Source organism: Spermophilus citellus, assembly GCF_964194105.1.
Source record: "Spermophilus citellus genome assembly, chromosome: 6".
Lineage (NCBI taxonomy): Eukaryota > Metazoa > Chordata > Mammalia > Rodentia > Sciuridae > Spermophilus > Spermophilus citellus.
In genome coordinates, this window is record NC_138187.1 from 120,856,673 (window position 1) to 120,873,748 (window position 17,076).

The 17,076-nt window shown below is 34.7% G+C and overlaps 1 protein-coding gene across 1 annotated transcript in view; it reads left to right on the plus strand.

The window, feature by feature from the left end:
* Positions 1 to 17,076, plus strand: part of USH2A (usherin) — a gene marked incomplete at its 3' end in the record, with an annotated part of 798,897 nt that overhangs the window by 241,720 nt on the left and 540,101 nt on the right. The window contains exons 16-19 of the mRNA XM_081297837.1: positions 4,967 to 5,125; positions 9,192 to 9,686; positions 10,713 to 10,976; positions 12,527 to 12,696. Coding sequence (XP_081153963.1) covers positions 4,967 to 5,125; positions 9,192 to 9,686; positions 10,713 to 10,976; positions 12,527 to 12,696 — 1,088 coding nt within the window. The remainder of the gene's footprint in view (positions 1 to 4,966; positions 5,126 to 9,191; positions 9,687 to 10,712; positions 10,977 to 12,526; positions 12,697 to 17,076) is intronic.

The window sequence follows — 17,076 nt, forward strand, 5'->3', positions numbered from 1 at the left end:
TTGCATTGATTTGGGGCTACCAGAAGCAGTAATAATTTTATCCAGTGTTATCAAAATGTGCTTCTATAACCAGAAGACCTTAATTTTCTTTTTTTTGTAAATATATTTTATAACTTTCTGGTGATTATTTTATTTTAAATCTCTTCTTTGGAAGATATTCCTAATTTTTTTCTTATTCATCATTACCCCCTTGTTCCCTATCAATAGAACACAGAGTTAGGTTTCACGGTCACATTCTTGTGCAGTTGCTGTGCCACTAAGTTTTTGGCCAACATGATATGAATAGAAGTGTTGTATGGGGCTCCTGGATTGTGCCCTCATAGGCACAGGGTATGTCCTGCATTGAATGTGTACTTGGTTGTGATCCAGCTAAGGATGGCATAGAGGGAATGTAGGCATCTGTACTTATAGGGCAGTGTCCTCAGATGAGAGAGAACTTTCATCTGATATTCTGGATCCTTCCTTCTTTCCAACTAATCATCTGTTGAGCAGAATCAGGTCCAGATCAGTAGTCCTTCTCATTCTTGTTTACTTTTGCATATAGTTACTAAGGATATGGTTCATAAATTTATTATATTCTTCTTTAGCTGAATGAGACTCTCACAAAGAATTTCAGTGTTTGGAGTTTCTGCCAGCAATCATTGCTATGTGTTATCTCATTTTGGGAGTTTGGGTTTGGATAAGGAAAACATCACACCTTCTCTCTGGATACTCACACAACCTATAGTGTAATTACAGCTGTTATTTCTATTCATTGTTCCTTTGATACGTGACCATGCACTCTCTGGTGTTCTGGCATTTGGAGTTCCACGTAGGATCTGTGTATAAGCACTCTCTCATTAAGATATTAGGACAGAATGTAATTTTCCCATTATAAATATTATTTATGTGTATCTATTGCAAAAGATTCCCTTCATAATTGTTAGCATGTAATAACCAACAAGAACTTACTCTGTAGTTTGAAGGTGGAGAAAAAGAAAGTGATATTTGCTGAGTTATACACATACAACTATATTTATACAGATGAATACAGACACACACAATTTCTTCTCAAAATAACCCCAAGAAGTATACTTTATTATGCTTTTACTATAGATGAGAAATGTTCAGAGAGTCTAATCCATACTTAACTACAATCATGCAACTACCAAAGTTCCCAAACTGTTACTCAAGCTCATGGTTCCCAGACAGATGGATCTCGTCACAATGTAATACTTCTATTCCTTAAAAGAGAGTTTGCATATGCAGAGATCATTCTTGGCAATTTTAATGAATGTATATCTGAACATTTTCTCAGAATTCTGTTTTGAGAACATAAGGGTAGGTTAAGATATCTCATGCTCAGGATTTCATAATATTTATTCTTTTTTGAAGGTTAGTTTCAATCTTTTTTAAGCTTATTTTTTATTAGTTCTAATCAGTTATACATGACAGCAGAACACTTTTTGATTCATCTATCCATTTACCTCCAAATGCTATAATTTTATTCTCTTTTAATGCTGAGTAATTTTCCATTGTGTATATATACCACAGTTTCGTTATCCATTCATCTATTGAGGGGCATTTAGGTTGGTTCCACAGTTTAGCTATTATGAATTGTGCATCTATAAATATTGAAGTGGCTGTGTCCGTGTAGTATGCTATTTTTAAGTCCTATTCTTAAAGTGATGTTGAATTATCTAAATCTTCAAGTCTATGAAAATTCTCCTTTAAATTCCAAGCAGGTACTTTTATTTATATTGTAAAGACAAACAAGATTATGGTTGGAAATGGTCATAGCAAGTAACCAAGTTCATATGGGAAAAGAGCTTATGTATCCGGGCATGGTGATGCCTGCCTATAATCCCAGTGGCTTGAAAGGCTAAAGCAGGAGGAACACAAATTCAAAGTTGCCTCAGCAATTTAGCAAGACACTGTCTCTAAATAAAAATACAAAAAATGGCTGGATATTTGGCTGAGTGGTTAAGTGCCCCTGGGTTGAAGCCTATGTGTATGAAGGACTTTTCTTGCATGTACCGTAAATCATTTTCTACACCCTTTGGCATGAGATTAAAATATCTCTCTCAGTCATCCCCAAAGTATTCCTCCATCACAGAAAATAGTCAGAAGGTCAGTTTTGATTGCTGTAATTCTGAAATCTCTTGTGGGCCTGGTTGGATGCAGAGGTTTTTTTTTTATGAAATCATGACTCATCATTAAAAAAAATTAGATGGCCATGGATTACAAGATTTTTTTTTTTAAGACTGCTACTAGTGAAGCAGTTTATGCCTCTTTGTGGTTCAATAAAAAATCACAAAATTTAAAATCCTCAGTTCAAATCCAGTGAAAGAACCAAATGCACTGTCAGGGTGTAACCAAAGTGACCATGTCAAATAGAGCAAATCCGTGAATTAAAAATGGACAGGGAAATTCAGAAACATTTGTTATCATATGTCCTTTTGAACTTGTTACTATTCTTGTCCTATATCTAAATAGATATGTGGACAGTTGGAATTTGAGTACCACTTAATGTACATTTCAAAGAATAAGACAAAATGGGAACCATGAGTGTGCATCTGGAGTTTCCACTGTGTTTAGAAAATGTTATATTGAATATTTTTCTTTAAAAATATGATACATATTTCTCATTTAGGATCTAGTGGTATTATCTTTGGGAAACCTATATTATAATCTATGTAATTTTGTATATTCATATTCAGTGCTCTTGAAGTACTATGTTATAATGTTATTTTATTATGTTTTTAAAATGGAGCATGTCACTCATGGTTACTAATGAATTGTTAATTGGTGAAATTTTCAGTAACTCTTAGCTGAAAGTCTTTCCTGGTATGCAGGATGACTTCATTTTACTATTTCATATTTTACCCTGCTCTGGCCTCTAAACCTCTATGATCTGTATCATCAGGCTTGCTTGCTCTTTGGAGTTTATTTGGTTGACTTCAGCTCCTAGGAGGAAACCCCTAGTCATCTGGTGGGCAAGTGAGAAGAGAAGTGAGAATACTGAATACCCAGCTCCCTTTCTTAGCGCAGGAGAAGCTGTGAACTAGCTGTATTTTCCACAGGAGTTACAGCTCTTGTCTGGTGATGTTCTTCATGCAGCCTTTTCTGTCCCTGGGACCTCCTTCAGGCTAGGGATAGCATGCAAAGAAGAGTTCATGTAGCAGGCCAACTGATTATCTTTCATAAGGATTGCTTACAAGGCTGGCCCTGGGTTGACATCTGGAAACTTGAATTTCATAAATTCTTGAGTTCTCATCCTCTCCAGAACTGATAAGTGGATCAGTACACCTAAACTTTTGTACAAACTCTATGGTTTATTATTAACATCTGCTTTCCTTATGAGAGCCCCAAATTTTGGTACGTGTCGGATAGAGGCTGCCTACATAAAAAGCCCCCAATAAAAACTCTTGAGTCCTGAATTTCTCATGAGCTTCCCTGCTGGTTGACAACACTTCACACAAGCTTTTACGATGCACTTCAGTATGTCCAATGTGAGTACTGGCAGAGGACTCTTGGAAGCTTGCATCTGTTTTCCCTGGACTTGACCAATGACTTTCCTTTTGCTGATAGCATTCTGTAATAAGTCTTCACCATGAGTAGGACTCTATGATGTGGCCTATAAGACTCATGGTGAACCTATGGTTCAGGGTAGTCTTGAGAACCTCAGACATACACAGTAGAAGAACTCCACTATTACCCTTCTCTGAACTACTGCATCACTCTTTTTGGTCTATCCTTTGAAAAGAGTTCTTTTATTAAAATCTCCCCAAATTACTTAATTTAACGTAATTTCTCGTTAACTCTGGAGATCATGCCTAAGTCACCAAGTGAACTCAGATAATTTCCTATAAAAATACTTATAATTTATTCGATGGATTTATTTATTTAAATGACTTTTTAAAATTTTGTTAAAGTATTAATGGTTGAAAAAGATTACTTAGTAGCCTGTGCCTTTGACATCTTATTCATGAGAAAATCTGATTAAGTTATGCTGTTCAAAGTGGATGGGGATTACACACCTTGGTGCTTGATTGTCCTTTAAAACACTGAGATGCTATTTGTCTCTATTGTGTATTTTGTGGGGAAAAAAAAAAGAGAAAAGAAAACCTACCCTCAAAAATTAGGGAGTCGGGTTGGAGTTGTAGCTCAGTGGTAGAGTGTTTGCCTCTCCTGTGTGAAGCCCCGGGTTTGATCCTCAGCAGCACATAAAAATAAATAAATAATAATAAAGATGTGTGTCCATCTACAGCTTAAAAAAAATGTGGAGGCTCCTTGAAGAAACAGGAAAATATACGGTGGCAGAAAACAATATTTTCATAGTATATATTATACGAATTATCACTGAAATGTTAGATGAGTGTTCTTAAACACACGATAAGTAATTATGTCACCTCTTAAAAGCACCTTTAATAGAAGTTAGTAGATTCACATAGCATATGAAATTGTTAATTGGTAAAATTTACATTATTTAACATCTCTAGCTATTTATATCAGCTAATATTATTCTTTACATTGTGTTCTGTGAAGCAGGATAAGGTATTGTGCTTAATGAAATGGAAAACTTCCTCATAAAAATTCCAAAAAGTATGCTACTTAAATTTCAGGTTTCAATGAAATGTATGTCAACTTTGAAATTAATTAAGTAGAAAATAAATATTATGCATCCTTGCATGATTTCTTGGGAAAGAAAGTAATGCTTGATGTAAACTATTGTGGTTTTCCTCTCCACTATATATATGTCAGCTGCTTTGACCTACAAATTTATTTTATACTTATAGATAAAAAGCTTTGTTTTAGAGAACTCATGATGCATACCCTTTGTTTATTAATGTCTTGGTAAACCACATGTCTTCTTGATAAAGTAATCCTGAATCAGAAAGACCGCTTTGCTGGATATCTTACTTTAGTTCACATGTGTGTCTATTGATTGCTTTTGCTAATAAATGCTCTCTCTATTGTAATTTAGCTCCATCCCAGCAACCTCCACCCAGAGGACAAGTTCAAAGTTCTTCTGCCATCAATCTCTTCTGGAGGCCACCTGATTCTCCAAATGCCCAGTGGCTTACTTACAGTTTATTCAGGGATGGTTTTGAAATCTACATTTCTGAAGATCAATACCCATTCAGTGAGTTTAAGAGTTTGGTGATAGAAAGATAGAATATTCTGAGAATTGATACATTAGTTAAGTTCTCTGTCACTGAGGTTGTGTTTTTTCTTTTTTTTAGCACAGGGTTTCAAGCAGAGAGAGAATTACAATTTTAAGTAGTAATCAAAGACATGCAATAAAAATGAGATGTTATATTATTTAGTAAATGCTAAAAGCTTACTAAATTCTCAAGGATAAAAAAAATGACTCCATCTAGCAGTGTGGAGAATCTGGAACATTCAGAAACTTCTGGGATGTCTATGTGGGTTAATATGGGCAACTTTTCATGTACAATAATTTACTCAAATGTATGAGAAAACTTTCTTTTTTGAATACCATTTGATTAATCAAAAATACTTCAGGGAGTTTATCTCAAGTGGATGTTCATAAAAAGACAAAATCACAAAAGTGTTCATACCTATATTTAATATTCAAATATTAGAAATGATTCAAATATTCAATAATCTTTCAGAATTGTGGCATATGGCATAAAAAATTAAGTCTGACATATTGTTAACTAAATTGTAGGCTATGATAGCCCACAAAATGATATCTTTTCAATTAATGAAAAATATTCATGGCATTGAGGTAATTAAAAGTTACTAAAAATCTATCATGAATTATAATATTTTAAGTTAAAATTCTGGAGGACTTAAAAACATGGATATAAAGTTTTTTTTTCTGTGTGCAAATATCACAAAAATTTTTCTCAGATATTTCTATTTTAAAGGATTTAGATTTTAAATTTTCAAGTTAAAAAGGAGTCTTCTTTATCTGAAATCAGGATTTCCAAGCAAATAATGTAATATTATGCATATATATTGCTATTTTTATGAAGATAGAGCATAGCAACAGGAACTTTATTTGAAAGAGGAAGAATATGAACAAGCCAGGAAGGCCATCTTTGCATTTCTAAATTTTAAGATTTTTAAAATGAGAGCGTACAGATCAAGCTATTAAGAAACTATTGATATTAAAAACATTTTCTCGATTGTTTTAGACACAACTTTCCTAAAGACAAAATGAAGAAATAGGAATTTTGAGATCCTTACAGCTCTGTGATCTCTTGAGTTTTACTCTAGTCATGTTTAACTAAAGACTAGTTTAGGAATCTAGTTTAGGAAACCTTGAAACAGAATTTCAATTCAAGTTTTCATTCTGTTCCCTTTAAAACTTAACTTTCCAAATTCTACTTTAACATGCATAATTAGAAAATGTAGAAAACTCTCAAAACACTGACATTCCATAACCTTTCTTAAAATGGTTATTGGAGGATGCCTTGTTTTAAAATAGGAATTGACTTTCAAACTCCTGCATGGCATACAGTTTTATTTTGTACCTATTGTAATTGGGTACATTTTGACCCTAATTTTGTATTACTTGCATCCAGCTTGCTACGTCCACCACTTTCTCGAAACTCTAAATAGTCTCTTCGGTGTTCCACATCTTCTTTGAAGTTAATGGAAACTCTGAACTTCATGATGCAGATTGCAGAGGGAAATGAACATCTGTCTACATCTGCCATCTTGGCAAAGCATCCTAAAAACCTGCTACTAAAATATTTATTTTCTTCCAAATATCAGCATGATCCAGGTGTCCTGAAACTTAAACTTTTGTGATAGAGGAAGAGAAGAGTTATAAAAATATTGAAAATGATTTTGAAGATGACAGTACCACTGGTTAAATTATCTCTGGAGTTGTAAATTAGGGTCACCCTATTTTCCACACAGCTTAATTTGACAGCAAATTTAAATGTAAAACTATAAAGGTTACCATTCAAACCCATGTTCTCCATACTAACATATTGTGATCTATTTTATAGAACATTATATATGAGTGCAACAGTCTGTCTCTTTTTCAGAATTGTACTAAAATAGAATCCAAATAACAGTTTGTTACATAATAAATGCCTATTCATTTACTAATCAGACACTTATATAATCCTATTAAACAAAGTATTATTTCCTAAAAATGTATTTTTCATTAAAAATACCATTTCTGGCATTTCTTGACAATCACTGTAATTAATGATGTGAAAATTATCTGCATGATGGCATTTAAACAGTAAGAACAATTGGTTAACACTGTCAGAAGTTGATACCATTCTAATAATACCCTCATGTTTATTACTCCATTTCCAGTGCATGGATAGCATGTGTAATATGAAAAGGAAACACTACTTATATCCAGCTGAATGAACACAAATCCTTGGGTTAAATAAAGGCATTTGGAATTATAGGTGGAGAAGCATTGAACTTTTCAAAGAAAATTAATAGTGTAGTCTTCCAACCAAGTTTGAGCATTTGGTTGAGACCATTATAGAGTTCTTTGTTAAAATAGAAACTTCCTATCTGGCCTGTGTACTACAGGATTCTCTAGGGTAATAGTTTCTATGCTGGGATGATGCAGTACTGTATTACAGTTTTGAAATCTTTCAAATTAGTTGTTTTTCATTGCAAAGCATATAGTCAATATTTCCCTAAATGAAATTTAATTGGTTTGCATTCTCATATGCTTTCAGAAGAAAAAAAGTACAGAGGTCAAGTTAGCATTTGGAATGTACATCATCAGCAACTGATGTTGCTCCTGCTATAGACCCAATTTGGTTTCCTCAAAGGTGTCATATCATTGGTGGGAAGGGAACAGTCTGGAGGAAAATAATACTCTTGTTTATGTTGCTTCTCAGTGTTATAGGTTTACAGAGTATTCAATAAATTATACTTTTTTAAAATTTGGTTTTGGAATCCAAAGAATACGAGATATAATAGTTATATGGAAGTTAAAAAGTATCTTTATATCTGATGAAAGCCAGATTAGGGCATATATCTTCTCCTGGGCAAGGTGGTTTAGAAGACAGACTTGCTTTGCATCCTCCTCCAACCCCTGAAATTCACAGTCCTATGCATTTTTGTTCCAGTTGGATGACATGAGTGGGGAAAAGCCATTAAATGTCACTCTGGGGAAGTCTTTCCCCAGGGAGACTAGAGAACAGTTGTTACTACATAAGATAATGATTTATATCACCTGGTGATTTTAACATAGGGTTTTAGGCAAAAAGACTATCTTAATAAATCTGGAATTTCATTTCTACCTTTATTATTATTCATTCCCATCTTTAATATCATTATCATTCATCCCATAACACATCAAAGATCAATGGAGCAAGTGGTGAGATGGTTCAGTTATCTCAAGAGAAAGAGACAGAAGTTATGAGGAGGAAAAGAGAAAGAAAACAGAGGACAGCAATTGTTTTTATAAGGTCCTTGATACTGTTCATTCTTTCTTAATATCTGCTTAATGGAGACCTCCTCCCCATCCACAGATACAATGCCACCAGGGAGCGGGCAGAAGGCACTCTATCATTTATCTTTTACAGCCCTAAAATATGCTGGCTGTTGCTTTAGTGAATGGGGATTTCAGACACATTGATAATGTCCATTCCTTTCTCCCTCTTTTTTTAACCTCCTTTTATCCCATCTTCTGTTGGACCTCACAATCATTCATACAAAGAAGTTTTATCTAGAACTTCTCATGTAAATTCTTTATCGCAGATAGCAAATGTTTCCAAAATTTAGCAGTTAAAAATAATGAACATTTATCATTTCACACAATTCATATAGGCCAGAAAATCAGGAAAGGATTCAGTCAAGGTGTTGGCCAAGCAACAGATTTGACCCTTTGCTGGTAGTTTGCTGACCACTGGCCGAGGGTACTGGCATTTAGTAAGCCCGTTACACAGAAGAAGCAGTTATTTCTGTTTCAGAGACTGCAAATCTTAGGCTTTCTATCAAAAGGAGATTATAAAGGGAAAAAAACAAAGCTAAAACTTTTAATTATTCTTTACAAATGACAATTTTTTTTACATTATACTGAATAATGAAAGTAACCAGCTTTATTTCACTTTTGAAAATATGAAATGTACTCTTATTCAAAAGGGTGGATTGGCATAGTTTGTAGTTAAATAATATGATGGAAGGAAATTAGAAATGAGCCTTTTCCAGTTTGTGGAATATAATGATCTTCCTTTTGTTCCTTTTCATTCCAGATACTCAGCATTACTTAGATACTTCCCTGTCACCGTATACCTTATATTCATATTACATCAAGACCACCAGTGTGCATGGTTCAACAAGGAGTGCAGCTGTCACTTACAGGACAAAGCCAGGGATTCCAGAGGGACATCTAAACTTAAGCTATACCATTCCTGTTAGCTCAGATTCGGTGACACTTACCTGGAGTACACTCTCTAATCATTCTGGTCCTATAGAGAAATACATTTTGTCCTGTGTTCCTTTGGATGGCATTCAACCATGTGATCCCTATGAAGGTCATGAAACCTCAGCTACCATCTGGAATCTGGTTCCATTCACTAGGTACCATTTTTCTGTACAGGCATGTACTAGTGGGGGATGCTTGCACAGCTTACCCATTATGGTGACCACAGCTCAAGCACCTCCCAGAAGGCTGAGCCCTCCTGAGATACGGGAAATCAGTTCTACAGAACTTCATGTACAATGGTCCCCACCACTGGAACCAAATGGTAAGAATTCAAGGCCTGGATTTTCTTTCTTGAACAAGAATGAGAATGTAGGCCTTTGGCATTGTTCAGTAAGAGTCTGGAACCATATTCATTTATTTAGTTGTATAATATTATAATTGAGAAATAATTCCTAAAGATAGAAGATACTATTTCTCCTGGTTAGTGGAACAAGTGTATTTCTAATCTCATAACAAATTCCATTCAATTAAATTGCCTCTTAAAAGGCTAATATTATCTTTGCTCTTAATGACATCTGCCATAGCACAAATGATGTTTATAATTGGAAGCTCACTTCTGAAATGCATTATATTTGACTGTGTCATAAGTTAGGGCACTCATAAGCAGTAAATTTTCTCTTTTAAGCAAGAAAGGGATATAAAATAATACAAAAAATATGTGTATAGGCTTGCTAACTCCATTAAGTTAATTTTTGTGTTCATACAATTGAACCCTTGGTTATATAGGCCAAACACATATTTATAGGGTTTTAGTCATTTATATCATGTATATATTATGGCAAAACCTTTTCGAGGATTTTTTAAGTTACTTGGTAAAACTGAGTAAAAATTAACTGTAAAATTTGTGCAAATAGGGCTTATGTTAAACAGATAATTAAGCTAAATTCTTCAATTTTGAAAATATGCAAATAGGAGATACAATAATCAGATTCCCAAAGAGAACTAGCCACCCTTGATAGAAATTCTGACCATCCATCCTGACAAAAGCTGACTACACCTATGATAGGGTATAGGTATTTTGTTATTTGTATTTTATCTCTGGTTGATTTTTCCTATGAATATGACTTTAATAGTATTTCTTATATTCATCTGCCCAACAGTTTGTCGTTTTTCATAAATTCCCATCATCTAGATTACTAAATTACTACATCTAAATTACTCAAAAATTGGCAGGATAACTAGTTAGAATAACAAAAAGCCACTACTGTTTAGCTGGTCTGTGTTTGCTTCATCCCCCAAATATCCCCTTTGTCTGATTCTACCTTGGTTCACTATTTAACTTTTCTAGGAATAATTATAAGGTATGAATTATACATGAAAAGATTGAGATCTACTGAAGAAAGTCAAGTAAGTCAAGTGTTTCAAAGCAGTGGCTGGCTCAGTCCTCACCCATTTGCAGAATCTACCAGTGATAATGCGCTAAAGCCTCCTCAAGCAGCAACAGTCATCACTGGCTTGGAGCCTTACACAGAGTACGAGTTTAGGGTCTTGGCTGTGAATATGGCGGGTAGCACGTCTTCTGTCTGGATCTCAGCAAGAACTGGAGAATCGGGTAAAAAAATGAATGCTTTGAACTCTGCATTGAAATCCCCGGAATGAAATTGCTGCCGGAAATTAGTCAATAGTGCCGAAACAGTGCTTTTTGAAAATCACGTTTTATAAACATAAATGAGCCATGGGGGAAAATGTATAGATTGGTTATATAAGTAACTCAAGGTCATAAAGAATTTGCAGAAAGTTTTAGGGAAAAAAATTACGTTTTTGTTATTAATTAATGAGAAAGAGGACTTAAATGTAGTTATAGTCTTTGGGGAGTGCTTCACCAAAATATCCCTTATTTTCTAGTTCTTGAGTGGGTCGGCCACTTGTCAAGTCTTGCTCCATATCCACCACAGTTATGTTCAATGAAATGGTGAACCGTTACCAATGCAAATCTTTTTTAAGCTTTTCCTCTTTACAAAACATATCTTTTAGATTTTACATTGAATATAATAGTACAAAATCTGTAACTCAGAAGTGTGCTTTTAAGCATTGGGCATTATGGCAAGGAAGGAGAGAAAAAATTATTTTCTTAAGGTGTCTTCATTAAGGCAAATGAACTATTTTTAATCTTTTGTTCTTTATATTACACATATTTCAAATTTTATGAGCATTTTAAGAAAACAAGTACACTTTTGTCATGATTTGAATCTATAGATATTCAAAGAAACCCAAATCCTGATCTAAAATGATCTGCTAGGACGGTAGAGGATGAGGGTAGCTTTAGGTTGATGTCCAAGGGAATCGTTTCATGAATAAAATGTGCATTGTGCTTGAGCATCTCTTAATGACTACCAGCCATCTTGGACAAATAATGGGGCCATGATAGCACAAGTGATGAGGCATGGCATTCTGGAAGGGGAAAATCAAGGTCAGAAATGAAAAGTAATGGGTGAAACTGCAATACTGGACCCTCATAATCTTATGGGTCACTGGCTAATGAAAGTGCGATGAGGTCCTTTGATAATACACCTTTGGTTAGCACATTTAAAATCCATATTAAGATCTCAAGGATGGCAGGGGGAAAATGTATGGTGTGTATGTACCTTGAACATTTCAATCAAGACTTACTGAAAACTTGGAGAATTTCTTTGGGGTGATTTAAAACATTTTAGGCTTACCTCTTTGTGCATTGATTTGGTTCACTGAGATACTTCAGTACATGAGAAATCCAGTGTATCCTTATACATTGTTCTGAATTTTTTGGACTGAGTCATATTCAGTTTTGAGATTTCTTTCAAATATTTATAATCTCTAGAGTTTTCTAGCCAGGTATGCACTAGCTATCTTTATGAACATAAGCAAAGTCCTCTAAGATTTTTATTTTGTAAATGACAAATATCTTAGCTGATAATGCAAAAATGGAAGACATCCTTGCCAATGGCATTTTTTAAAAGTGAATATCTTTCATATATAGCAGCATATTCTTGGATTTTTTTTTCAAATCAGAGTATTTTATAAAGAAGAGAGTGTTTCAGAAACTAGAATAAATATGTGAGTAAGTTTGAATACTGATAGGGAACAGCATTCATTGTTTTGATGTTGTTATTTTGTCTTTGATAGCGCCTGTGTTCATGATCCCTCCTTTAGTTGTTCCACTCTCCTCGCACTCTCTCAATGTCTCCTGGGAGAAGCCAGCAGAAAATATTACAAGAGGAAAAGTTGTAGGGTACAACATCAATATGATTTCCGAACAATCACCTCAACAACCTGTCCCAGTGGTGCTCTCAAAGGTATTGTTATTTTTAACTAATTTCCTTTCATTTCTGAATTTGCAGAATTCTGTAACAGAATCTCCCTCTGCATTCACTAAACAGGACATTTTCCTTCCAAACTTGATGTTGAATGTAGGAGTCCCTTTATTGTACATTACTTCTTTTCTTTTTACAATAAATAAGCATATATTGAAACAAAGTTAGTATGATATTGTTTCATCAGATCCGCTTTTTAACTTACACATCTTGTAAGAAAATAACTTTTGATAGCTAAGCACTTTCATGTTATTAGGACACAAAATAATAAATTAAGCCAATCTGCAATCAGTTGATATTTGTATTATATTAATTCTATTGGAGGTCTAAATAACATTGATAAGAACACCATATGGGTACATTTTATATGTATTTCTATTTCCTTAGAAAAAACATGGACGAATTTGTCATAGCTTATAAAAATTATGTTACAGGTTTTGGATATATACTCACAAATTGCCTTCTAGCAATTTATACTTCAGTAAGCAATAATGAGAATACTAATCATAGTGATAATTTTACTGTGTCCATGAACTACTTAATTTGATACACATAACAGTCCTAGAAGATGAGAGATTCTTGTTCTCTCTAGCTTATAGATATAGCTGATATACGCCATTTGCTCATTTTCTAGCATGGGGTGGCCAGTAGCAGAGGCTGTGGACATTGACTGGATGGATAATCCTGTGCATGTGGCTGTCCAGAGTGTCTTCTAAGGGAGATGCCTTTGGTGGACATTAACTGAGCTAAAAAGATCTTCACTGTTTTATGCCCACTCCCAAAAATCTAGTCACATTTTTTTCTTTCCCAGACTTCCTATTTTCTAATCTTCCCATCTTTCTTCCTTTATACTCATGGCCCATAGAGCCAACTGACTATCATATATTTAACCCTGAGGTACTTAACCCTCTGGAAAATTTAAAACAAATGCCTGGGGCTACTGCCTGAAGTTCTGCCTGTTGAGAGGATTTCTTTTCATTGCTGGTTTTTAGGACCTTCTAGATAGGGTTACAGAGCAGTAGCTACCCATTTTTGATTGGCATCCATATACCAACACAACTCATCTGTGAGCTAAACTCTCTCTCTCTCTTTTTTTTTTTCTTTCAGCTCTTCAGGGAACTTTACTGGATTTGCAGGTTCTGTCATGGCTTCTTTCTATGCTTCTACCCAACCCCAGATATTCACTTCCATCTTATGATGAATTTCTATTAAGCTCCCTTGACCCTGAGACTTGGCATGTCTGAAAGAATCTAGTTCTTGTGAAGCAGCTCTAGTCACCAGCTCATTTGATGTTTCAAGGTCAGGCATTCTGCTTTTAAAACAGTAGCATGCTGGCTTTGTTCAGCAAATGGTATAGAGTTTCTATCATGTGATAAGTAAGCTCTTGCTCCAGACATTAGGGATTTACTTTGTGACTCTCTTTCCATAAGGAACTCATCTTTTCCCATCATCATTACTTCTAGTACTGTACATGTTATTAGACTTTAGATGCCAATGGTTCCTCTGCTTGCACCACAACTTAGATCTGTGCAGAGCTCTTTCTCACTCTGGAATGCACTTGAAGTGGCAGTGTTCTATATTGCTTGGTAACTTGGTTAGAATATGCTCTGAGCATGGAATATGCTCCCTTTTGAGTGTGAGGAAGTCATCAGACTTTGTGCTTCCTTTTAGTGGTGGTAGATACTAGATACCATAATTTTGTCTTTTCCTCTGCAGTGGGTATCTAGTGTTTCTCAGACAATTTGGACTCCTTTAAAGCCTTCACTAATGTGGTAGATCTCCTAATCTTTATAAAGTTATTCTCCCACTTTCTGGAGCACATGTCTTACTACGACCTACACCATGCCTGTTGTTTCTTGCTTATCTGATTCATTTAACATGATCTTATTGATATACAGACTGTCAAGAGACTTTTGTAGTTCACCTTAAATTGGTGGTTAATTATCCTCAGATTGTCTTTCTTCAATGCATTGATAACAATGCAAGAGCCATCTGATTATATAGTCCTGATAAGTACTGCTTTGCACAAAGTAGTCCTAATAATTATGAGTTCATCACCAATGGAAGTTTAAAAATTGTACCACTAGACAATGCTGTGGGCTCTACTTATTACCTATCAGTGCTCTACTTACTACCTATAACAAGGTTCTCATTGTCAGCCAGTTGAGATACCCAACTCCAAAATACCATTGTAGAAACTCCTTTCAAAGCCCTCTCCTGGTACAATTTTCTAGGTCAAGTTCCCCAGAAACCATACACTGTGCTAGAAGACTAGCATGCAGAAGATTTATGGGAAAGAGCTCTAAGAAACAATACATGTAAAGTAGCAAGAGATGCAAGATTTAATTCTTTCTTGTGGATGAATAAAAACTCCATTGAGTATATATCTTCCTTATCCATTTGTCTCTTAACAGGCACCTAGGTTGGTTCCATAACTTGGTTATTATGAATTGTACTGCTATAAACATTGGTATTTACACATCATTCTATTCTAATATGTTGACTTTTGCTCTTTTGGAGTAATATCAAGGGGTGTGATAGCTAGGTCATATGGTGGTTCCAGTCCTAGTCTTCTAAGGAATCTCTACCCTGCTTTCCAAAGTGGTTATACCAATTTGCAGTTCCACCAGCAATACGTAAGTGTACTCAACCCCCACATCCTCACCAGCAATTATTGTTATTTGTATTCAAGATGATTGCCATCCTAACTGGGTGAGGTGAAATCTCAGTGTACTTTTGATTTGCATTTTTTTCTGATGGCTAAGGATGTTGGAACACTTTTTAATATATTTTTGGCCATTCATATTTTTTCTTTTGAGAAATGTCTGTGTAGATCATTTGCCCTTTTAATTATAGGATTTTTTGGTGTTAAGTTTTTTGAGTTCTTAATATGTTTAGAATATTTGTCCACTGTCAAAAGAGTAGCTGGCAAAGATTTTTCTCTCATTCTGTAGATCCCCTATTCACATTTCTAATTTTTTTTTTTGGTGTGCAAAAGCTTTTTAATTGGATGCTGTTTCATTTATTAACTCTTGGCATTATTTTCTGAACTTTACGAATCCTGTTGCAAAAGCCATTACCTGAGCCTACATATTGGAGTATTGACCTTATGTTTTCTTTCAGGAGTTGTATTGTTTCTTGTCTAATTTTTTTAGTGTTTGATTCATTTTGAGTTGATTTTTGTGCAGGGTGTGAGATAAAGGCTAGTTTCATTCTTTAATATACGGATAACCAGTTTTCCCAGCACTATTTGTTAAAAAGGCTGTCTTTTCTCCAACGAATGTTTTTGGCATCTTTGTTTAGGATCAGATGACTGTATATGTGTGGGTTTGTCTGTGTCTTCTATTCTGCTGGTGTCTGTATCTGTTTATACAGAACTGTTTATATACCAGTATCATTGTTTTTGTTACTATAGCTTTGTAGTTTAATTTGATATTGGTATTATTATGCCTTTAGCTGGTAAATGGATAGAATTGAAGAACACCATGCTAAATAATAAGTCAGATTCAGAAAGTCAAGGGTCAAATGTTTTTTCTCATGTGTGGAACCTGCAGAAAAGTAAGGAATGAAAAAAAAGGGGGGGGGATTATATGAAAATAGAAGGGAGAGCAATGGAATAGAGGAAGGGTATTGAGGGGAGGGAAGAGGAGTGGTAAAGAGGAGAATCAGTAGAATGAAATTAACCAAATTATACTATGTTCACATATGAATATATCACAATGAATCCCATATTTTGGTATAAACTATAATGTACCAATTTTAAATGACAATAAATAGGAAGGTCAGTAGAGTGGAGGAAAGGGGTCACAGACAGGGTGAAGGAGAGGGAGAAGGAAAGTTCTGGTGATTGAAATAGAGCAAATTATGTTATATGAACTTAGGAATATGTCAAAATATAACCACACTATTATGTATAAGTATAATGCACCAATAAAAACTAATAAAAATAGAAGGGTAAACAGCAGGGTCGTACAAGGGGATAAGAGGGAAGGAGAAGAGGATGGCAAAGGGAGGTATTAGGGAATTAAATTGATCAAATTATGTTATGTGCATGTATATATATTCACAGTAAAACCCACTATTCTGTATAATTATTATGTACCAATAAAAACAATTTAAAAGATGCTAATTAAGCCAAATAATAAGTTGAGCTATGATGCAATAGTGCAGAAGGCCTGAACTGATCCTGTGGGTAGTTCTGGAACCGCAGTCACCTTTGAGGTTGTCCCAAATGCAGTTCAGAGGTCAGATCTTTGTACCTTTGTTGTATTTGCTTCCTAGGGCTGCCATAACATATTGCACAAATGAAGGGACTAAAAACAACAGATCTTTGGTTCCTCGTAGTTATGAAGGCCAGAAGTC